Raw genomic sequence first — 24,292 nt, 5'->3', positions numbered from 1 at the left:
TTACCCAATTTGAAATGTAATCAGCTGCCCACCAGTTTTACCTGGACTTAGAGTTCTCTCATAAAGGAGAATGTGGTTTTGACTTTATGCCCTGTTCTATTGCCTTGGATGACGAAGCAGACAGCACTGGAGAGACCATGCTATTTTGTGTGTTTTGTTTCCTATACACCTGATGTTCTGTTCACTTCTGTTTTCCATGAATAAATGTTTTCTCTACTTAAATAAACATTCTGGAGTTTTGCCAAAGAGCACAGTTTGAAGGCATATGATGCATCTACTTTGCTGAAGTAAAACGGGCCAGGTCTGGTTAGTGCTTAGATGGGAAGTCTAGATAATCCCAGGTACCTTGTTTCATGAAGTATATACACACATGTAATAAATAAAATACATAAGAATATAAGAAGAGCTGCTGGATCAGGCCAATGGCCCATTTAGTCCAGCATCCTGTTCTCACAATGGCTGAAAAGTTGCCTATGGGAAACCAGCAAGCAGGATTTAAGCACAAAACCACTCTGCCTTTCTGTGGTTTCCAGCAACTGGTTTTCGGAAACACCGCTGCCTTCCATTGTGGAGGCAGGGCAGAGCCATCTTGGCTGGTAGCCACTGACAGACCTTTCCTCCTCCATAAATTTGTCTAATCCTCTTTCAAAGCCAACCAAGTTGGTGGCCATCACTGCCTCCTGGGGGAGGGAGTTCCACAGCTTAACTATGTATTGCATGAAGAAGGACTGTCATTTACCGTATCTGTAGCTGAATCTTCCAACACTCAGCTTCATTGGATGCTCATGACTTCTAGTGTTATGAGAGAGAGGGGGGGGGGAGAGAGAGAGAGAGAGACCTTTCTCTTTCCAATTTCTTCATGCCATGAATCATTTCACACACTTCTACCGATATCATGTCACAGCATCTTAAAAAGCAGAGACATCACCTTGCCAACAAAGATCCATATAGTTAAAGCTATGGTTTTCCCAGTAGTGATGTATGGAAGTGAGAGCTGGACCATAAAGAAGGCTGATCGCTGAAGAATTGATGCTTTTGAATTGTGGTGCTGGAGGAGACTCTTGAGAGTCCCATGGACTGCAAGAAGATCAAACCTATCCATTCTGAAGGAAATCAGCCCTGAGTGCTCACTGGAAGGACAGATCCTGAAGCTGAGGCTCCAATACTTTGGCCACCTCATGAGAAGAGAAGACTCCCTGGAAAAGACCCTGATGTTGGGAAAGATTGAGGGCACTAGGAGAAGGGGACGGCAGAGGATGAGATGGCTGGACAGTGTTCTCGAAGCTACAAACATGAGTTTGACCAAACTGCGGGAGGCAGTGGAAGACAGGAGTGCCTGGCGTGCTCTAGTCCATGGGGTCACGAAGAGTCGAACACGACTAAACAACAACAATAATGTCACCTCTTACTCGCTTTTTCTCTAAACTAAAAAGTTCCAAATGTTGGAACCTTTCTCCACAGGAGAGTCACTCCAACCCCTTGATCATTTTGGTTGCTCTTTTCCAACTGTATAATATTCTTTTTGAAGGAAAAGTCACATTCACCTCAACTCGCTCAGTTCTAAGCCCCATTCAGGCATCCAGCGCATGGAGAGGGGGGTTGAGAACAAGCAGGCTAACTCTGTTGGCCTGAAGGAGACCTCTGCGGGTAGGCAACTCTTCAGACAAGCACTGAACCGTCAGCGTCAAGGATGTGTGACCAGAGCTTGTGCTGGCATCCAGGGGTGGAGCTAGCCTGTTTGTCCTCTCTACCCCTTTCACATGTTCTATAAACCTGAACAGGATTCTAATCTACTTATTTAGGAGACTGGGTGGTTGACTTAGACAGCAACTTCTGCTTTAAGAAGTTTCAGGGGTGTGCGTGCATGCTTCTCTCTGGACCTACATACAGTAAGTGATGGCAATAATCTGGAATGAGATCCCAGTGCACAAATTGGTTAGATTACTCCTGCTTCTTATACACTCAATGTCAAAGAGCCAGTGTGGTGTAGTGGTTAAGAGCGGCAGACTTGTAATCTGGGGAACCGGGTTCGCGTCTCTGCTCCTCCACATGCAGCTGCTGGGTGACCTTGGGCTAGTCACACTTCTCTGAAGTCTCTCAGCCCCACCCACCTCACAGGGTGTCTGTTGTGGGGGGGGGGAAGGAGATTGTTAGCCACTTTGAGACTCCTTCGGGTAGTGATAAAGCGGGATATCAAATCCAAACTCTTCTTCTTCATCATCTCAGAACTGAATCAGAGAAGTGTGTTGCTTACTCTACACCAGCTCCTGGATCTATGGCCCTGCTGCCTCTCTTATTCTGGCATAGACTACACAGAATCTTTCTTTCTGCCATTTGAAGGCTGTTTTTCAATGCAGGATTCCCTCACTTCCTTGTCAAGGCTCAGAAAATGGGGACCATTTCTGCAAAACCCACCTGGCAGCAGGTGGGAGGCTCTTCCCCAGGCATAAAGGTCTCTTGGCACAAAGTGGAGGAGTAAGCAGCTCCTTCCTTTTCAAGCATCTGCCGACTCCAATAACCCAGTCCCCACTGAAGAGCATGACATCACCACAGGGTGAGTTAGATGCCTTTCATTTAGCTGGAACTGCAATGCAGCTTGAAATAGAGTTATAATCCCACCCAAGCTGCTGTTCAGGCATGTCCGCACAGGAGGTTCCCGAACTCCCACTTCTGCAATTCAGTGCACAATACAGAAAGCTGTTCCAGGCAAATTAAGATGTGGCGCTGGATTTCTTGTGCCAACATTGCCACTTCCCACATGTGGCCTTCCGTACCTGGATTTCCGGCATCTGCCATGCACACTGTCTGCAATTAGGTGCCACTTAGCTTCTGACCAGGAGCAAATTGAATTAGCATGCCTAAAACTGGGGGAAAGCTAGACTGATGTTTGAAGGTGCCCACAGAGATATCCTCATTAATTTATTTAAAATATTTTTTATCCCGGGTAGTTTATATAAGAAACCGTAGAATTATTCAGTAGAATAACTTTGAAATCCAGAAGAAAATGGTGCAAATGAAGATAGCAGCAGTAGCAGCAAAATCCTAAAGTTAGTAGGTTGACGGACTGGTGCTAAGAGCACAGAAAACAAAATGTGTTTTACTAGTTGTCTAAAACAATAAGAGTGACTATACTAATCAGAGAGTCTGGAAGGGCACTTCAAAGGCAAAATGCCACCATGTAAAATTTTCTCTCTCCAGATGACATTCCTCTAACTTCTGGATAGGCACATCCAGGACAAGGCTGATAATGCCAAGGTTCAATGGGATAACTGCATATTCAGGTTGGACTAGATGACCCTCAGGGTCCCTTCCAACTCTATGATTCTATGATTAGGACCTTTGTGAATAGGCAAATGGAAGAAGGCAGCCCTTGGGTTACAAAAAAAGCAGCACTTTTAAGTTTGCCAAACATAAAGGTAGCCATTGATTTGGCACACCTGACTTGTATTTAGTGAACAAACTTTTTTTAATGTTGTAATAATTTTATATGCTATATAAATATCTGAAAAAGGCCAAAAGCAGTTGAACCTAAATATTCAATTAGGACAAAAAATGTGCACTTGCTGTTGTTTGAAGATAACATTTAAAACAAATTCAGAGCTTTACTTGGACTTTATCTTTACTGTAATACTTGTGAATTTTACTGCAATGTTTGCAATTTAAAACTGTAAATTAGGACTACAGCAACCAGATAGAGCTTATACTTTTCTTACATTGTTTAGATTGTAATGGGAATGCCTTACAATTACAGTGCACTTTTCTTCCATTGTGGAATCCAAGGCGGTATACTTTTTATTATTATTAACTAGCTGACCTGGCCACACGTTGCTGTGGGTTTTGTTTGTTGTTTTTAGTTATTGAAATCATATTTTTTTAAGTTAATGGTTTAATACCTTTGTTTTTTAATTGTAGGGTGTATTCTGTTTGTCCGAATGTTTCAACTTTGTCCTTGTATTTATGGTTTTGTTTTTGTTTTTTTGTCTTCTTATGATTGTGTATGTTTGTTTGTTTTGGTAGTTTTATTTGTATTTTTAATTTTTTGAAGTGTGATTTCCTCCACCCTGTTCTGATCCATGATGTTTACCGTTCCTTTCTCCCCCCACCACCGCCCCACCCTCGGGCTTATCCCTGTGATTCCCCCTTTTCCCACATGCCCTTTTTACATTTATTATTTGTGTGTGATTGTGGGTTTGGGGTGTGTGTTTACTGTTGAGGATTTGTTTGGTTTTTTTGTTTTGGGTTGGTTTGACAGTGTTTGTGTCCCCACCCTCGGCTTATTCCTGCGATTCCCCCTCTCCCACATGCCCCTTTTACATTTATATATATAGATAGATGGGGATTAATGGATTTTTATTATGTGGTGGTTTTTTTAGAGGTTTATTTTTTTAAGGTGGTATTTTGTTTAGTTTTGTAGGGTGTTTATTGTTTGTGGGTCAGAAGTGGGAAGGGTTTGATATATGGGTGTGGTGTTATAAACTGGTGGTGATCTACCCACATTTTAGTGTGGTTCAGTGGGCATTTTTTAGAGAGGAGAAATGACCTGTTTCATCACCTGTTTTGGGGGGTGCAGGGTTAAAACTTCTTTTGGGGGGGGGCTGCCTAACTTTCATGGGCAAGGGGATTAGTTGCTCACCAAAACATCACTGCAAAAACTCCGTTCTTCATACCAGCTTATCCCTGTGATTTTCATTGTCTTCTCCCCACCCTCGGCTGTGATTCCCCCTCTCCCACATGCCCCTCTCCCACATTCCCCCTCTCCCACCCCACCCCTGTGATTCCCCCTCTCCCACATGCCCTTTTTACATTTATTATTTGTGTGTCATTGTGGGTTTGGAGGGGGGGTGTTTATTGTTGAGGATTTGTTTGGTTTTTTTGCTTTGGGGTTTGGGTTGGTTTGACTGTGTTTGTAGCTCTCCCCGCCCTCGGCTTATCCCTATGATTCCCCCTCTCCCACATGCCCTTTTTACATATATATAGGGATTAATGGATTTTTATTATGTGGTGTTTTTTTAAAGGTTAATTTTTTAGAGGTTAATTTCCCCCACCCAGGCAGGCCCCTACCACTACTTGGCCTAGTCTGGAAAGTGGCCTAGTCTGCAAAGCCGAGGCGAGATACTGTGGAGAGGGCAGGTTTCATCCCTGTGTCTCCCCCCCACCCTGTTCTGACCCATTACCTATCCCTGCCCCCTATTCGGCCCCCCACCCCCACCCCAGGCAGGCCCCTACCTCCACTTGGCAATGTTGGGCCTTGTTGCTGCAAAAGGCCTGTTTTCAGTTGGTTGCTGTGGAATTTTGTGATGTCATCTGGTGGGACGGTTTTGGAGGAAGCAGCGTGTGATCTGCCTTTCTATTAGATGCTGCTGGAGTCTTCAGAGCTTCTGCTGGTGGTGTATAATTTGCGTGCAACTTTTGTGTGTTTAATCATTATTTTAGGTATGAAAGGTGTGCTTTTTTGGAAAATGTTTTACGGCAGATCCCTCCCTGGTGGGCTAGGTACGCTTTGCCCTAATTTGATGCATTTCGGTTCAGCGGTTACGGTGAAAGGCTGTTACATCTGCGCTCACAATGCCTACATTTATATAGACTTCCATACTCCATCTTTCCAACAATGCGCTCAAGGTGGCACTCATAGTTCTCCTCATTTTATCCTCATACCAACCCTGTGAGGTAGGTTAGGCTAAGAGTCAGAAATTGGCCCAGGGTCATCCAGCAAACTTCATGGCTGAGATGTGACTTTGTCACTGACCTCCCAGGTCCTTGGGTCATCACTGCACTGCACTGGCTCTCAGGTGTAACCCCTAGAAGGTCCCCCAGGTAACTGGCCAGACCCAGACAAGGGGAAGTTGCAGGGGAAGTTAAGTAGAGATTTGCAAGCTGTCTTTCAGACAGATTTTTTCATTGTAAGAAACTCTTGATAAGCTTCCCAGGAACACCAGGGTGCCCCAGAACACAGTTGGGAAACCACTGCAGAGGAAGCTGCTTCCAGGAGTGTTTACAAAACAAATGCTCAGATGCTTCCCATTGAGACGCCACAGGTAAAGATGCACACCAAATTCACTCCCAACAGACTGATTCACAAGAAGCACAGTGGCACTGAGAGCCCTGCTCTGCCTAAGTGATAGCTACTCTATTCAGAGGAAGAACAGATTAGTCTGTCTGGAATTAGATTTCATAGAATCATAGAGTTGGAAGAGACCACAAGGGCCATCCAGTCCAACCCCCTGCCAAGCAGGAAACACCATCAAAGCATTCCTGACAGATGGCTGTCAAGCCTCTGCTTAAAGACCTCCAAAGAAGGAGACTCCACCACACTCCTTGGCAGCAAATTCCACTGCCGAACAGCTCTTACTGTCAGGAAGTTCTTCCTAATGTTTAGGTGGAATTTTCTTTCTTGTAGTTTGAATCCGTTGCTCCGTGTCCGCTTCTCTGGAGCAGCAGAAAACAATCTTTCTCCCTCCTCTATATGACATCCTTTTATATATTTGAACATGGCTATCATATCACCCCTTAACCTTCTCTTCTCCAGGCTAAACATACCCAGCTCCCTAAGCCGTTCCTCATAAGGCATCGTTTCCAGGCCTTTGACCATTCTGGACACGTTCCAGCTTGTCAATATCCTTCTTGAACTGTGGTGCCCAGAACTGGACACAGTACTCCAGGTGAGGTCTGACCAGAGCAGAATACAGTGGTACTATTACTTCCCTTGATCTAGATGCTATACTCCTATTGATGCAGCCCAGAATTGCATTGGCTTTTTTAGCTGCTGCATCACACTGCTGACTCATGTCAAGTTTGTGGTCAACCAAGACTCCTAGATCCTTTTCACATGTACTGCTCTCAAGCCAGGTGTCTCCCATCCTATATTTGTGCCTTTCATTTTTTTTGCCCAAGTGTAGTACTTTACATTTCTCCTTGTTAAAATTCATCTTGTTTGCTTTGGCCCAGTTGTCTAATCTGTTAAGGTCATTCTGAAGTGTGATCCTGTCCTCTGGGGTGTTAGCCACCCCTCCCAATTTGGTGTCATCTGCAAACTTGCTCAGGATTCCCTCAAGCCCATCATCCAAGTCATTGATAAAGATGTTGAACAAGACTGGGCCCAAGACAGAACCCTGTGGCACCCCACTAGTCACTACTCTCCAGGATGAGGAGGAGCCATTGATGAGCACCCTTTGGGTTCGGTCAGTAAGCCAGTTACAAATCCACTGAATGGTAGCATTGTCTAGCCCACATTTTACCAGCTTCTTTACAAGAATATCATGGGGCACCTTGTCAAAGGCCTTGCTGAAATCAAGATAGGCTACATCCACAGCGTTCCCTTCATCTACCAGGCTTGTAATTCTGTCAAAAAATGAGATCAGATTAGTCTGACATGACTTATTTTTCAGGAACCCATGCTGACTTTTAGTGATCACAGAGTTTCTTTCTAGGTGCTCACAGACTGTTTGCTTAATGATCTGCTCTAGAATCTTTCCTGGTATTGATGTCAGGCTGACTGGGCGGTAATTGTTTGGGTCCTCTCTTTTCCCCTTTTTGAAGGTTTGGCCAGGTTAAGGTGAATGCAACACTGCGATGCATCTGAAGGGCTAGAAATCAAATCAATTCAGCTCACTGCTCAGTATATAGTACAGTATAGGAGTTTACTCTGACCATGAAGTACTGAACTACTGTTGACACTTTGCCCTTCCTGGCAGCAAGCACTGAAGTATGACTAACATCTCCTCCATATGAATACAATCATCTTCTAAAACAACTGCTACAAAACCATATTTGTATCAGAAAGGGTTCTCCCCACCAATCTGAAGAAGCCTGGTGAGCCAAGTCTCTCATTATCCCCACACTAGACGTCAGATTGCTCTGGACAGTTCAGTTGGCAGCGAGTCTCCTTTAGCAACCCCACAGTTGCCTAAATGTGTATGTGTTTCTGATCTACATTTGCAAGTGTGAAAGCCTCTCCAACAAACCGCTTCTCCCCCTGATCAACATTAGATTCAGATCCAGAGATGCCTCCCACTTCCTGAAACACTCTCCAGAGGCCAACCTCTGGAATACGAAAGCACAGTAAAACTGATATTCCAGCCTAACCACAGTTCCCAGAAAGCCTGCACAAATGGCCTTACTTCAGTCCACAATGGACAGGAAAACTAGGCGATTATGTAGCAAAGCCACAAAGCAAACAGATGCCATTTTATAATTGGTTTTAGATTGTGAAAAGCATGTGCTTTCCTGACACTTCTTTGCTTCTGAAGAGATGAGTTCTTGTTATGATTAAAGAGCATAAAAATAACTTTTCTGGATTACAGCAAAGGTCCATCTACTCCACCATTTCATTTTCAACAGAAGCCAGTCAGACATCCCTGGAAGCTCACTAGCTCACCACCACATCAGTGCCCAAATCATAGCTGCCAAGTCTCCCATTTTTCGCAGGAAACCCCCGTATTTTAAACCATTTCCCGCTGGCAGCCGAGATTGGAAAAAATCCTGAAAATCCCCCAGATTTCTTACCTGCCAGGGAGGCTCCATTTTGGGTGCTGCCACCGCCCGATTTCCAGTGCCCATACATGGGTAGCACGGCACTGGAAGTCACTTCTACGCATGTCCAGACATGCGTAGAAGCGACTTCCGGTGCCGCTCCGCCCAGGCCTGGGCACCGAAAATCGGGCAAAGCGGCACCGGAAGTTGCTTCTACGCATGTCCAGACGGATGGGTGTGGCCAGCGGGTGTGGGCCTGGCTTTTAAGGCGTTGGTGGGGGCGGTGGAGGCGGCGGCGGAGGGGCCCAACCTGTCTCTCGTGGTCCAGCCTGAGTCTCCTGGCGTAGGCGTCGGTGAATGTGGGGCCCAGCCTGACTCTTGTGGCTTGCCTCTCATGACATCGGTAGTGCCTGGGGCTGAGGCTTTGGGGCCCGGCCTGCCTCTCATGTCAAAGCCTGGCCTACCTCTCGAGGTGTTGGTGGTGGCAGCAGCGGCGGGGACTGACCTGTCTCTCGTGGCCCAGCCTGAGTGCCCCGGCATCAGTAGCGGCGCCTGCGGGTGGTTGGAGGTAAGCAGCAGCAAGGCCCGTCCTGCCTCCTGGGCTACCTGCCATCCTCCCTCTCCCCTCAGCGGCTATGGTTCTGAAATGGTGAGGGAGGAGGAGGAGGAGGAGGGGCGGGAGTCTGGAAACGCTGTTTTATCCGTGTGTGTGTGTGTGTGTGTGTCCCCATAGAATGTTCTATAGGATGTTTTCCTTTGGTACACCAAAGGATATGACGGCTGATCCTTTGACAACCACTGGAGGGCGCTATGTTTTTTTAAAAAGACAAAATCTTGTTTTTACCTGTGACAGGTGTGACATCTGTATAATCTAAGGTTATGGAAACACTCGCATATTGGAATGGAATGTTGCGTCAAAATTTGAACGCAATCGGTCAAGCGGTCATTGTACACAAGAAAAGTCATCGTACACAAACATGGATATTTTACATTTATAGATAGATAGATAGATAGATAGATAGATAGATAGATAGATAATGAGATAAGAATCCAATGTCTCTATTCAGACCAGGTCTCTCCGTGGTTTTAAGCCTTCACCATCATCATCAACAACAGCAAATAATAATAATAATAATAATAATAATAATAATAATAATAATAATAATTTATTTATTTATTTATATCCTGCCCATCTGGCTGGGTTTCCCTTGCCACTCTGGGCTTGAAAAGCTATTCGCCACATGGCTCCTGGAACCTAAATTATGGGTTCTTTTTTTCAGTTCGGCAGCACTTTCTATTTATTTTTTTTCAAAATGCATGAACTAATACACAATTCACATCAGTGACACATTATTAATATCCCTTTTTTAATAGCAATTCTTAACCCAACACCACAAACAGAAATGGGGCTCAGTCTCTGCAATTCTTCCAGCTGACCGCTTTTACCTCCTTACAAACAACACCTCTGTTACATCTTATAAATATAAAATCCAGTTCACATGTATACATTCATATACATTTTTGTTCCATATCTGGTGTGCTGAGAGAGTTCATTACTACCGTGTTTCTCCAAAAATAAGACACCGTCTTATATTTATTTTTCCTCAAAAATAAAATAAAATATTATAGCTTATTTTCAGGGGATGTATTTTTTTCCCCCTCCTCCTCCTGCTGCGGCTGGCATTCCTGCTGCGCCTATCACTATGTCTTATTTTTTGGGAATGGCTTATATTCCTTAAATTCTTAAAAATCCTGCTACGGCTTATTTTATGGCTAGGTCTTATTTTAAGAGAAACAGGGTATCTTCTATTGTTCAGTTCCTTGCAGTGTTTATCTGGATGGTACAAGGTCACATTCCATTCCTTTCACTGTTTACAGACTGGCATACGAGCCTCAGCTACAAATAACTCACAGGGTGCACTTCCAGGCTTCTGCCATTAAATTCCCCCCTGGAGTTCTTTCTCGGCACCCAGTTAAGAGCAAGATCTTTTCTCAAATTCAGCCTCTTTTCTGCATCTGTTTGGCTACAGATCATTCCCACCCCCCACCCTCCGTTGCATTCCTCTGACAACACACCCGTCCAGAAATGGTCGTAGATAAAATCCATTCAGCTTTGGTTGAGGGGTGGGGCATAGCAAAACTTTATTAAATTCCTTATTGAGGCCTTCCCCCCTCTTTTTCAAAGTGTCAGACAGAGTAACAAAGCAATGGCTACACAGGTCTCTTTCATTGTGGAGGGGAGGACAAGAAAAGACCATTTGAAAACCATTAGCAAGCACCACCTTGTTCTCCTCCTTCCTTTCCCAGCTGTTGTAAAGATTCTCAAGCTTCAGAAAAACATTCAAATACCTTCAAAGAGCCAAGCCCAGTCCTTTTGGCAGCTGATTAATTGCAACCCATTAGCATATGTCAGTCCAGGAGCGTGTCTTGATTAAAGCCAATTGTCCAAATTAAGGAGGAACCATCCACAAATCATGCCGGTAATGGAGGCTCGTCCATGGCAGGGACACACTCCAGGTCGCTCCCACTCTGCCTTTCAAGTTGGCAGACAAAGGATTGTGTGGCACTGTGGAATGCAGTGAACTCCCCAGACCCCACTGAGCAGCATCACAAGGATTTAGGCCTCATAAATCCTCCCTTTCCCCTGCCTGAACTTCCTTGTAGCCCACAGAGGGCTGCAAAGAACAACTGCCATTGACTCGTGACATAGCCCGAAACCAAATTAAATTGGCTCTTAGCACTGAAGGAAACATCAGGAGTTGCCTTAGATCAAATGTGGAGAATGTTTGGCCCTCAAGATGTTGGTGAACTGCAACTCTCATTAGCCCCAGCAAGCATAGTCAATGGGGCCAGGGATGGTGGGAGCTGTAGTTCAGCAAACGTCTGGAGGACCAAAAGTTACCCACACCTGCCTTAAAGGTAAAGGTAAAGGGACTCCTGACCATTAGGTCCAGTTGTGACCGACTCTGGGGTTGCAGCGCTCATCTCACTCTATTGGCTGAGGGAGCTGGCATACAGCTTCCAGGTCGTGTGGGCAGCATGACTAAGCCGCTTCTGGCGAACCAGAACAGCACATGGAAACGCCGTTTACCTTCCCACTGTAGCGGTACCTATTTATCTAATTGCACTTTGACGTGCTTTTGAACTGCTAGGTGGGCAGGAGCTGGGACCAAGCAACAGGAGCTCACCCCGTCGCAGGGATTTGAACGGCTGACCTTCTGATTGGCAAGCCCTAGGCTCTGTGGTTTAACCCACAGCGCCATCCGCACCCCTGCCTTAGACCATGCAAAACCATTTTTCTATCCACACCAGTATTGTCTGCTTTGGCTCCGGTTGGTGGCTGGACTCCTTCCTTTATTCCGCAGTGGACCACGGGCTCTTGCCTGACGAGCTGGGTGGCTGAGCAGCCTCACACCCAGAATTTTCCCTAACACCTTTCACTCACCGCATCTCCCAAAATGCCTCAAGAAAGCAGCTTGGAGCTTTCACCCATGTAATATTTCTTTGCATCCCAAGGCATTAGTGTCAATGGTTAAGTAGATGCTCCACAGAGGAAGGATAAGGAATGCTAGTCTGTACAAAGGATTACCTTGTCAGAACAGAGACAAAGCCAGTGTCCGCTGTCACCCCAGCATTCAGGGACACTTGCATTAAAGACAGGTAAATGCAGGTTAAGTCAGAGATAACCATCATGACCCACAACAGTTTGCATTGCACAAAAGATATCCTGCTGAGAAAAGGCTATGCTATGGCCAGCTGCAAGAAACCAACCAACCAAACTAAAAAAACAGTACTTCAGGAAATTCAGACTTGCCAGAAAGTGAAAATGCATTTGTGAGTGTGTTTTAAAATACCTTTTAAAGCTAATGCTCTGCAGCCCAAATTAATTCATGCCTGGGCACTAAGCATTTCAGCTTCCTCCAATAAGCCTTCCTTTGGAAATGGTTATATTCAGCAATGTGAACCACTCCCCCTTCTCCATCTGCTCAGAAAAGATGAACAAACAAGCCATTGCTAAAGGAAGGAAGGAAGCGCGTTCAGCCATCTCCTATGAAAACCATGCCAGAGTGAGAAGAGCCCCTCCTCCTGACACACACACATACACAAAGAGTAAAGAAATGGGGGAAGGCGGCGGCGGCGGGGGGGGGGGGGGCGACGGACACAGATCCCAGATACCAAAATAATCCACTCTGTATCGAGACTCCCCCTCACTCATAGGAACTGAGTGGTGGTCAAAGACAGAAGCAAATTCAGCTCACTCATGTTTTCCCCTCCCACACACACAAACAAGATATTAAAAACTGGGACCAGTTAATATGCTGGCTTGAGTCATCAGCCATATGATCAAAGACTGGATTTAAAAAGGGGGGAATTGGTTTACTCACTGTCTTGGGTACAATCTGTTTCTTAGGCTGCCCAATCTTGAACGGAATCCTGGATTGGGGAGGGAGAGAAAAGCAGCAGGAATAAGTACTTATGTAAATAAGCAATGATAGCAGCTATCAGATAATATACCACATCAAAGAACGAAATCTTCCTCCTCAAGTCACTTTTTGAGGGAGAAATGCCACAGGTCACAAAACATGAGGTAAAAACAGAGTCAATGATTTCTTTGTACCATGCATCAATTTCCCCCCTCACCACTGACAAGCCAGTCCTTCACAGCAAACCTTTTCCTTGCTGTGAGTAGATAGGGGTAGCCTAATAGCATAAATATGAATGCTGCAGGCCGGAGACATTTTTGGCAGACTAAGTTTCTAAACAATTTAAGTTGAAAAGCAAATTGCAAGAGTAAAGAAATAAAACCACCACAATGTTTTGATAGGGAAGGAAACAGTGAGGAAAAGAAAAATGCAATGTATCTTTTAAAAAAAGCAAAAAACTCTAAAACTGTGAATAGCTTCAGGTAGATTTTTTGGATGCAGCAGTGTTTCATCAGACATATGACAAATCTTACAAGGTAGGTGATCCAGTTTCATCTCCCAAGAAGTTACCTGCAAGGTAAACACAGCTTCCCATAGTGGAGTCTAGAGCGCTCCTAAAATCTCAAATTCCTCCAGCAAATACAGTGGTACCTCTGCTTAAGAACTTAATTTGTTCTGGAGGTCCGTTCTTAACCTGAAACTGTTCTTAACCTGAGGTACCACTTTAGCTAATGGGGCCTCCCGCTGCTGCCGCCACATGATTTCTGTTCTCATCCTGAGGTAAAGTTCTTAGCCTGAGGTACTACTTCCGGGTTAGCAGAGTCTGTAACCCAAAGTGTTTGTAACCCGAGGTACCTGTTGAATAGTGGGTTGACATAGCAGACGACACAGTGGCACAGTACCACTGTACAGAGCTTAGGCAAGAGGCCAGGATACCGATTTGCGGAGCTGCACCATGTCAGATGCCAGCACACCAAACATTTTCTTTTTTACATTTATACCCCACCTGTTCTCTCAGAAGTTCAAGATGTGCACATGGTTCTCCCTCCAATGCTCCAACATCAACTGTGACAAACCTTATAACTCCCTTAAAATCTTGCAAGGCAGGGGACTGAGTATATGCATTATAGACACATCTTCATATGGATTAAACTGGTTATTTGTCTGTATGCAAGTACCCCACCGCTGACAGCAACTAACTGAATTGCTATGATGCCACAAAGGCTCAAAAAGAGTCTAAATGTTTTGGGGAAGGGTCAAACTAGACCACGTGCTTTAAACAGTTGTTCTGAACATGTATGACTGCTTAGTACTGAGCCTATTACTAATCCACCTAGCCCAATATTGTTTTCGTTCAACTGAGATGCCAGAGATAGAACCTGGGGCCTTGTGTGTGCATAGCATGTGCTTAATCACTGCATTATGAAAAAAGTCTCAAACTTACCTAAAGATAGGAAGGGGGTTTGGAAAGCCTGGGAGCTGTATGCCTAAGAAAGCCAAAGAAGGGTAAGGAACACACACAGATGGGTTCAAATTAACCCACCAAGTGTTTGGTTGAGGATTCCTGTATCCAGCCTCTGTTTCATTGCTACAGAGACAGAGATGGAAAACTGCCAAAATTTGTTTTTGACAATGCTTTTAATAGTTATATAGAAGGGGCAACTGCAACTCAAAACACTTTTCCATCACCTAGTTAAACCACTACCTCCAACACTCTTCAGAGCAATTAATAAAAGCAGGCATGTCCAACAGGTAGATTGTGATCTATCGGTAGATCACTGGACATCTGTGGTAGATCATTGGTAGATCACTGGCTCCCCCCAAAGAAGCTCAACAACTTTGGCTCCCCTAAAAAATGCTCAACATTTAGCCCTTCACGCACACACACGCACACACGCACACACACACCCAAAACAGGGCTTTCCTCCCGTCTCAGAAAACCTCAACAACTCTGACCTGAACCTCTAAAAATGGGCCTTCCTAAAAAAATCTCAACAACTTTGACCTGAACCCTCCAAAAGGGGGTAGATCACTGCCAGTTTTTAACTCTGTGAGTGGATCACAGTCTCTTCGGAGTTGGCCACCCCTGAATAAAAGTATAAAATGCAGAGCAATGACAAGAGAACTACACCTCCTTAGATTCTCCTTTCTACACAACATTAAACAAATATACACTCTTAAGGAAATCTAACATATCTAGTCAGGAGCCCAGATTCTTCTTTTTCTATGTAAACTATAGTGAACATCTCATACGTACTGTTACGTGTTATATATAGAAAAGCTACATCCAGTTCAATCCTATACACATCTACTCAGAAGTAAATATCATACGGTTCGATGGGGCTTGTAAGTGAATAGAAGCACAATCTTAGTAGTTTAAGTGTAAAAATGGGGCCGGGGGGGGGGGCTGATGAGCATCGGAACAAAGGAATTTGTCTTACAGGTATATTGTTGTGAACCACCCTATGATCTTTGGATGAAAGGCGGTTTACAAATTTAATAAATAAGAATCAGACCATTGGTCCATCTAGAGCAGGGGTCAGAAAACTTTTTCAGCAGTGGGCCGGTCCACTGTCCCTCAGACCTTGTGGGAGGCCAGACTATTTGGGGGGGGGGGTGAACAAATTCCTATGCCCCACAAATAACCCAGAGATGCATTTTTAATAAAACCACATTCTACTCATGTAAAAACACCAGGCAGACTCCACAAATAACCCAGAGATGCATTTAAAATAAAAGGACACATTCTACTCATGTAAAAACACGCTGATTCCTGGACCATCCGCGGGCCGGATTTAGAAGGCGATTGGGTCGGATCCGGCCCCCGGGCCTTAGTTTGCCTAGAGTAGTCATGTCTATACTCACTGGCAGCATCTCTCCAAGGTTTTTGGCAGGGAGTGTCTATCAGCCCTATCTGGAGATGCCAGATATTGAACCTGGGGTCTTTTGTATGCAAAATGTGCTCTGCCACTGAACTACAGCCCTTCCTCGGTGTGTGGCTAAATAGGAGACATGGAGAAACTGAAAGAAGGTGGAAATATTGTATTTGGCTTAGAAAGGAGACTTTCTGTTCCATTGGTTTGGAAAGCAGGGGGGAGTTTGTCTACTCTAATGTGTTTATTTATTCATGTTGGCATCCCCTAGAATCACAGAGTTGGCAAGGACCTCAAGGGTCATCTAGTCCAACCCCCTGCAATGCAGGAATCTCAACTAAAGCATCCATGACAGATGGCCCCCCAAACTCTGCTTTAAAACTCTCCAAGGAAGGAGAGTCCACCACCTTCCGAGGGAGTCCATTTTTAGTAAGATTCTCCTTTCTTATAACCACTGTTATGGCTCCTACCCTTCAGAGCAGGAGAAAACAAGCTTGATCCATCTTCCATGTGACAGCTCTTCAGATATTTGAACTTGGCCATCATATCTCCTCTCCATCTCCTCTTTCCAAGGCTTAACATACCCAACTTCCTCAATCATTTCTCACAAGGCTTGGTTTCCAGACCCTTTGATCATCTTGGTTTCTTTCCCACAAGAATCTCTAATAAGTGTTTAATCCTTGCAATAGCCCTGCATGCCAGGCTTAAGGCTGAGAAAAAGTGACTTATGCAAGGATGATCACCATAGCCCTGAACAGCCATGAACCGGGGGTATCCACATGATCCAAACACAAAGCTACAACACTCAGTACTTGAGTACCATATAATCTTGGCTGGAGGGAAGGGGGGGGATAAGAAGAAATGCCTCAGGTCCTCCTTGTTTTTCCTTCTCAGGCAGGTTGCCACCATTGCTTGCTAAACAAGTGTATAATTTTGCCACCAATAATGAACTTGGCCTGAAAACCATTCCATTCTGAACCGAACATGGAGCTCAAGTCAGCCTTAGTCACAAATGTATAAATTTAATTTCTGAAGTGCTTCCTGTTTATTGCTCTACAGCAAAGCTGATGTAATTTTAGTCTATTAACCCTTTCTAGCTTTACTGGTACCCTTAACAGTGATGAATCACACGTCTTCTATAAACAAGCAATTGTCTGGCATATAATTACGCTGTCAATAGCAAATGGTGTGCCTTGGAAGAAAAATGAAGTCAATAACCCCCCCCCCGCCCCCCGCCACATAGGCAAAAACGTGAAATTGAGGTAGTTTCATTGTTATTCTTACAGACACCTGCCAGTTAACTTAAAATAGTATGGTAAAGCCTGCCTGTTTTCTGGAATTCCTCACCCAGAGGATTACACTGTGTATCTCATGTTGGAATTCATGAGAATAGCTTGTGTTTTTATTTTTATTTTTTTAAAAAATAAGTTCTCAATCCTTGTGGTTTTAGAGTAAACAGGATCCTTTGGCCCACATGACAAATTTTCTCCCCACAGGAGGAAAACTCCACCCCCCCTCCCCACTCACTCTTTGAATATGTTCTGTGCAGAAGATGATGCCTCAAAAGGGCTATGATGGGAGTTGGGAGACCAAAACATTTACAGGACACCAGATTGAGGAAGGTTCATCTACAGCAGGCATCCCCAGACTTCGGCCCTCCAGGTGTTTTGGACTACAATTCCCATCTTCCCCGACCACTGGTCCTGTTAGCTAGGGATCATGGGAGTTGTAGGCCAAAACATCTGGAGGGCCACAGTTTGGGGATGCCTGATCTACAGCATTAAATGGTAGCAGACAGTTAGAGAGCAGCAGCAGCAACAACAACAACAACTAAAGAACATTTGCCTTTAGCTAGAATGTGAACATTTGTGGAGTGCTGCCACAGATAAAACCCACTCACCAGTAAGATATTTACCTTACTTCTGTAGGACAGCGAAATTGAGAGAAGGGGCTGAGAATATTATCTCAGTTCCTGGGCAGGTTAATCACGGCCCTAATTTGCTGTGGTTGCATTCACCCTGTACTTTCATACATCTGTCTACTCAGACATCACATTACACCCCAGCATGTCTTTACATAGGTCATCAAAAACATGCAAGGAAAGGTGATGTCAGAAACAGTCCAAGTTTAGGCAGCTGCGGAGAACAATGGCCACCCTATTTGTAATGCATTACTCAGCATTCCAACTGCATAATACTGTCATAGATCTAGGGTACCAGAATATGTTAGTGAATTGTAGAAATTAATAAAAATAGTATTTAGATAATATTTGGGATATGAAGGGAGAATACAAGCTACAAAACCGTGCCAGACAATAAATTCCTGGGTTAGATTACCGGTATGTAAACTGGCCTGGCCTGACTAACAAAGTGCATGATGCCACAGAAAAATGTGTCCTTTTTGTGTTCTGAGAACAAGAAGAAACAACAGGGGGTTGAAGGGCAGAACCATCTTGGCAATGGCTGGAAGAGGCTGCCCCGAGAAACTGGGAGCCATGACCGACTGCTGCTTTGGACCCAAGCTTGCTGAAGCTAAGAGAGAGGCAATGAGAGACACTTTTGGGGTGTCCCCCACCACTGAAGACTTTAGGTGTAAATATGTGTAAAATCACCTCCTGGCAAATAGAAGGGGAAGAAATGGAGGCAGTGAGAGATTTTACTTTCTTGGACTCCTTGATCACTGCAGATGGTGACAGCGGTCACGAAATTAAAAGACGCCTGCTTCTTGGGAGAAAAGCAATGACAAACCTAGACAGCATCTTAAAAAGCAGAGACATCACCTTGCCGACAAAGGTATGAATAGTTAAAGCTATGGTTTTCCCAGTAGTGATGTATGGAAGTGAGAGCTGAACCATAAAGAAGGCTGATCGCTGAAGAATTGATGCTTTTGAATTATGGTGCTGGAGGAGACTCTTGAGAGTCCCATGGACTGCAAGAAGATCAAACCTATCCATTCTGAAGGAAATCAGCACTGAGTGCTCACTGGAAGGACAGATCGTGAAACTGAGGCTCCAATACTTTGGCCACCTCATGAGAAGAGAAGACTCCCTGGAAAAGACCCTGATGTTGGGAAAGATTGAGGGCACAAGGAGAAGGGGACGACAGAGGATGTGATGGTTGGACAGTGTCTCGAGGCTACGAACTTGAGTTTGACCAAACTGCAGGAGGCAATGGAAGACAGGAGTGCCTGGCGTGCTATGGTCCATGGGGTCACGAAGAGTCGGACACGACTAAACAACTAAACAACAACAACAAAATGTGTAAAATAAACCATATTTCTTAAAGACACTAGCCTCCACTGTGCCTGAATTTTCCCAAGGGACATACAACCCTAGGTGAGCGCCTGGAACCCCCTGGAATCTTGCTACCGCTGGCAGAGATTGAGTGTAGTGCACAACCTTCATAACAATACTTTCAGTTTTTGCTACCACACAAAGGATTTACAATCTCGCTTTGAAATAAACCCTCACACCATATAGAAGATCGGGCCAATGAAGCCTTACTTCTTCTATAGTGGGACGCGGCTTACCAATTGGAAGGTCACCGCTTCAAATCCCCACAATAGAGTGAGCTTCCATTGTTCTGTCCCAGCTCCTGCCAACCCAGCAGTTCGAAAGTACACCAGTGCAAGTAGATAAATAGGTACAGCTGTGGCGGGAAAGTAAATGGCATTTCTGTGCGCTTTGGCTTCCGTCGCGCCAGAAACGGTTTAGTCCTGCTGGCCACATGACCCGGAAAACTGTCTTTGGACAAATGCCGGCTTCCTCGGCCTGAAAGCAAGATGAATGCTGCCACTCCATAGTCACCTTTTACTGGACTTAGCTGTCCAGGGGTCCTTTACCTTTTTTTTTTTACCTTTCCATAGTGTTACAATTTAATGTCAGTTAATGCAAAAGCAAAAGGGACGCAGGTAGAGCTGTGGGTTAAACAACTGAGCCTAAGGCTTGGCGATCAGAAGGTCGGCGGTTCGAATCCCCGCGATGGGGTGAGCTCCCGTTGCTCAGTCCCTGCTCCTGCCAACCTAGCAGTTCGAAAGCACAAAGTGCAAGTAGATAAATAGGTACCGCTCCGGCGGGAAGGTAAATGGCGTTTCCGTGCGCTGCTCTGGTTCGCCAGAAGCAGCTTAGTCATGCTGGCCACCTGACACGGAAGCTGTACGCCAGCTCCCTCGGCCAGTAAAGCGAGATGAGTGCCGCAGCCCCCGTCATCCGCGACTTTACCTTTACCTTTTAATGCAAAAGCAAACATACATTGGGACCCAATTGTCCACACATCATCAGTGGCAACTTGTGAAAACCTTAAATCCACAGAATAGTAATGTCTGTTCTGAAGAAGCTGCCACAAGCAAAATTATTTGAGACCGACTCCCAGTTGAGCAACAGCAGTCTGAGGACAGCATCCAAAAGCAAGAGAGGAGCAGCCAGATACGCACAGGTGCTGACTGTCAAATAGTGGATTGGTCTGCAATCTTCATAGGTGCAAGCTACCAGGTAAAGAATCTTTTGAAGATGATCCTTGACTTCCTTCTTAATAAGCAGACAACCTGATTTTGCATGTGTATTAACCTCTTTATGTAAAACATCCATGCATTGCAACTACAAGTCTCGAGGTCTGTAATTAGGGCACAGAAGCCCCAGTTCAAAGTGAAATTCCAGACAGTTTTGCAACAAGAAGCCCCTTGGTGCCAGAAGCAGAATGCAGAAACATGATAGGAAGAAAGATGGCACAGCCAGAATGCAGTGATGAAAAGCATGTAAAGGAGACATGCTCTTGAACATGGATTCTTCTTCCCTATGTGCATCTCCAATTAAAATGAGATCATATGAAGGGTGTGAATGAATTCTGTCTGAAATCTTGGGAGAGCTGCTGCCACTCAGACTAGACATTACTAGGTGAGATGGGCCAATCATCTGACTCAAATTAAAAATGGATAGCCACCCATGGCAGCTTGCCAGAGAAAGAGGACATCGGATTGTTGTCCACTTTGCCACCAACTCAATCGGATTAAGGGGGACACAAGAGGATTATGGGACTGGTCCTCGGCGGGCAGAAGCAGCAGAAGCCCGCAAAGGAGGAGCGGGGGGTAGCGCCCAAAGGTGGTGGTTGTGGCTGCTGCAAGGAAGCTGCGTGGGGGCGTTTGCGCTGCATTGCTGGCGGCAGGAGTAGCCTAGTGGCAGTGACCCTTCCTCGCCGCCCCCCACCCCCGGCAATAGGAAAGGAGCTGCCTTGGGGGGCGGCACAGCTCTCCGCTCCCCCTGCGTGCATTGCCCTCTCCGGGCATTGGCTGCTGTTTCCTTCTTTGCAATGCACCCCCCCCTCCAGCCGCTCTCCCTTGCTGCCCCTGCCGAGAGAGGGGCATTGAGGGCGGGGGCGTTGAGGGTCTCAGCTTGGTGTGGGGGTCCCCAGTATCCTCCCAGGCCTCTGAGCTCCTTCCCCATCCCAGATATATAGGGTGGGAACTGGCAAGGCTTTGGGGGACCTGGAGGAGGGAAAGCGGGGCACAAAGGGGTTTTTGAGGGGGGGTGGCTAGCCGTAAATGAATGGGAGCGGTGTTTTCAGAGCAGGGCCGTCTTAAGCATACCTGGCCCCCTGGCACCGTGGTGTGACGGATCCCTCTGGCGCCCCCACCCTGCCCCGTTTCCCAGCGTGGCGGGCGCAGCTCACTGCGCGGCTGCCGCCTGGAGGGCCGGAGCCCTGCGCAACCCAGCTTGGCCGTAGGGCTGGCCCTGGGCCAGGGGGTGCTACCTGCCCCATGTTGCAATGCCCCTGCGTGCGGCGGAGGCGGCCCCAGGCCCGTGCGCCTCCGGAAAGCAGCCTGAAGCCGCTGAACAGCTGAGAGGCGCGCCTGGGGCGGCCTCCGCCACGCCTCTCAGCGGGCGCAGCAGCGCCCCTGGTGGCCTGCCGCCCTGGCGCTCCGTGCCACCGGACCCAGGCCTAGAGATGGCCCTGCTTCAGAGCAGGGGAATTTCATGTGAGAGAGTTTAGGGGGCTCATTTAGCGGCTGCAGCCGCCGCCGAGTCGTCGGGCCCGCTAGCCCTGTAGCCCCGCCCACATTATCACTTTGTGGCCCCTCCCCTCCCGTGCCTTGGCCCCGCCCCTGAACGACCATGGCTTGCCCCCCCCCTAGTTTTGATCCTGGGTACGCCCCTGTTTGTACATATCCCTTTTAAATCTTAACTCAGTTAAAAGTTCTTTAGATAGCCACCCTGGCTTCTTTAGGCACCTTCCATGTTTCCGTCTCATTGGTATTGCCTGAAGTTCTGCTTTTAATATCTCCCTTTTAACAAAATTAAAAAAATCCTTCAGTAGCACCTTAAAGACCAACTAAGTTTTTATTTTGGTATGAGCTTTCGTGTACATGCACACTTCGTCAGATACACTGAAACAGAATCCACCAAACCCTTATTTATATACAGAGGGTGGGGGTGGGGGTGATGGGAATGGGTGGTGGGCTGATGGGAGTGGTAAAGCTGTAGATGGCTGTTAACGACTGCTGAAGGCTACAATTGGTCCTGGGACCAACACGGCTACCTCCCTTTTAACAAACTCCCAACCATCATGAACTCCCTTCCCTTTTAGTATTTCTGTCCATGGGATTTCACCCAGCGTTTCCCTACATTTTCTGAAGTCGGCTTTCTTAAAGTCTAGAATTTGAGTCTTAGTATGCTTGATTGCTCCTTTCCGCTGTATTATAAACTCCAGGAGAGCATGGTCACTCCCACCTAATGATCCTGCCACTTCTACCCCACTAACCAGGTCATCACTATAAACATCTATGGGCCTATCCTGAGCAGGACTAACATTGGATACAATCCAGTATCACCCCACACAGATTGTATGGAATTCATTGCCACAACATTTGGTAATGGCAATTAGCTAATATAGCTTCAAAATGGTGCCTGACATTAGTATGCCTACCGCATGATGACTAAATGGGATCTCCATGTTCAGAGGCAGTATGCAACTGAGTACTAGGTGACAGCCCTCATGCCCTGTCTGTGGGCTTCCGACCAAGAGGTATCATGGTTCATCACTGTTTTCAGTTGGATGCTGCTTGGTGGATCTTTGGTGAACGAGTCCTCTTCTCCATCTGCATTCAAGATGCAATGGCTAATGCAAAAAAGATGCAGACACTGGGGCTAGGCTTCAGCTTGGCCATTCCTTTCTTTTGCAAAGCCCTGCTCATCTCTTAAGCATGCTCTAGCACAGGCTTCCTCAACCTCGGCCCTCCAGATGTTTTGAGACTACAATTCCCAGCATGCTTGACCACTGGTCCTGCTAGCTAGGGATCATGGGAGTTGTAGGCCAAAAGCATCTGGAGGGCTGAGGTTGAGGAAGCCTGCTCTAGCATGACCAAGGAATACAGCTTTCATATATGCAAGTCATTCTATTGCACTTAAAAGTGTTTCTCATTCCTACAGCTTTGTAGTTGTATCAAAATTATTTCCAGATGAGAACCAAAGGCTGAGAACGAAAAATTTGCTCAAGGCCACCCTGATGATTCCACAGCTGAAGTGATATTTAGAGCCAAGGCACTTATTCTACTTAGTAGGATAGCACTACGTAGTCCCAATATGGCTCAGAAAACCATCTGGGGAGCTGTTTGTAACCCACCCCTTTCCAAAACAGCCTGCAACCTTCTGAGATTGCAGGCGAGTCTTGTAAACATGTGAGGCTGTTTGTTCACCTTTGGAAAACCCCATCACTTCACAAGGAGTCCAAGAAGGAAGAAAAAGTTCTAACCCCTGCCTGTACAGGTGCACCAAGTGGAAACACAAGACACAATTGGAAAACATACACCCTTTCACTCTGGGTTTATTGCTGCGGTGTTACACGGTGTCCATGGAAACTGCATGAACCATCCCACCAAACTTCCCTTCCTTATATAGGAACTCATAGCAACCATTCCAAACAGAACACAAGAGGAAAAATTATTCAAATGGATCACAAACAGCTTATGCTGACGGAGTTGCCATTCCAAATTCTCCACTTAACTTCACACTTATGCAACTTGGGGCAGGGGGTGGGGGAGAGATTCAGCCAAAACATTAAAATCAGGCCACATCGCAGACTTACAAGGGACATCGTGGGACCTGCAACAGAATATGGCAGTGTGGAGTGTCCCTGCCTAGCATTCCAGCCAGCAATCAATACCCTCTTCAAGGATACAGTGGTACCTCTGGATACGTACCTGATCTGTTCCGGGGTGCCGTTTGCACCCCGAAAAGTACGTATCCAGAGTGGTGCTTCAGCGCACACGCAAAGTGCCGATAGAGCGCTTCTGCGCATGCGCGAAGAACACTTCTGCACATGCACGAAGCATACAGAATGCTTCTGCGCATGCACGCCCAGCGGAACCTGGAAGTAAACACTTCCGGGTCTGCCACGTTCTTAACTTGAAAGAACGCAACCTGCAGCGTACGCAACCCGAGGTATGACTATACACCATTCCAACCCCCAACCCCAAATATTCTGTTCGCTCACAGCAGTCATTCCATATTCCATGCCCAATGAACGTACCAGTTCT

General features: G+C 46.0%; 1 protein-coding gene across 5 annotated transcripts in view; it reads right to left on the bottom strand.

The window, feature by feature from the left end:
- Positions 1–24,292, bottom strand: part of BIN3 (bridging integrator 3) — a 121,425-nt gene that overhangs the window by 65,324 nt on the left and 31,809 nt on the right. For all 5 annotated transcript variants that reach the window (XM_035139691.2, XM_035139693.2, XM_060283032.1 and 2 more), the window contains one exon: positions 12,855–12,903. In XM_035139691.2, coding sequence (XP_034995582.1) covers positions 12,855–12,903 — 49 coding nt within the window. Of the gene's footprint in view, positions 1–12,854; positions 12,904–24,292 lie in introns of those variants that run through there.

Source organism: Zootoca vivipara, chromosome 15 (genome assembly GCF_963506605.1).
Source record: "Zootoca vivipara chromosome 15, rZooViv1.1, whole genome shotgun sequence".
In the NCBI taxonomy this organism is placed as follows: Eukaryota; Metazoa; Chordata; class Lepidosauria; order Squamata; family Lacertidae; genus Zootoca; species Zootoca vivipara.
Note: the sequence above shows the minus strand (reverse complement) of the source record. Positions and strands in the feature narration are given on the sequence as shown.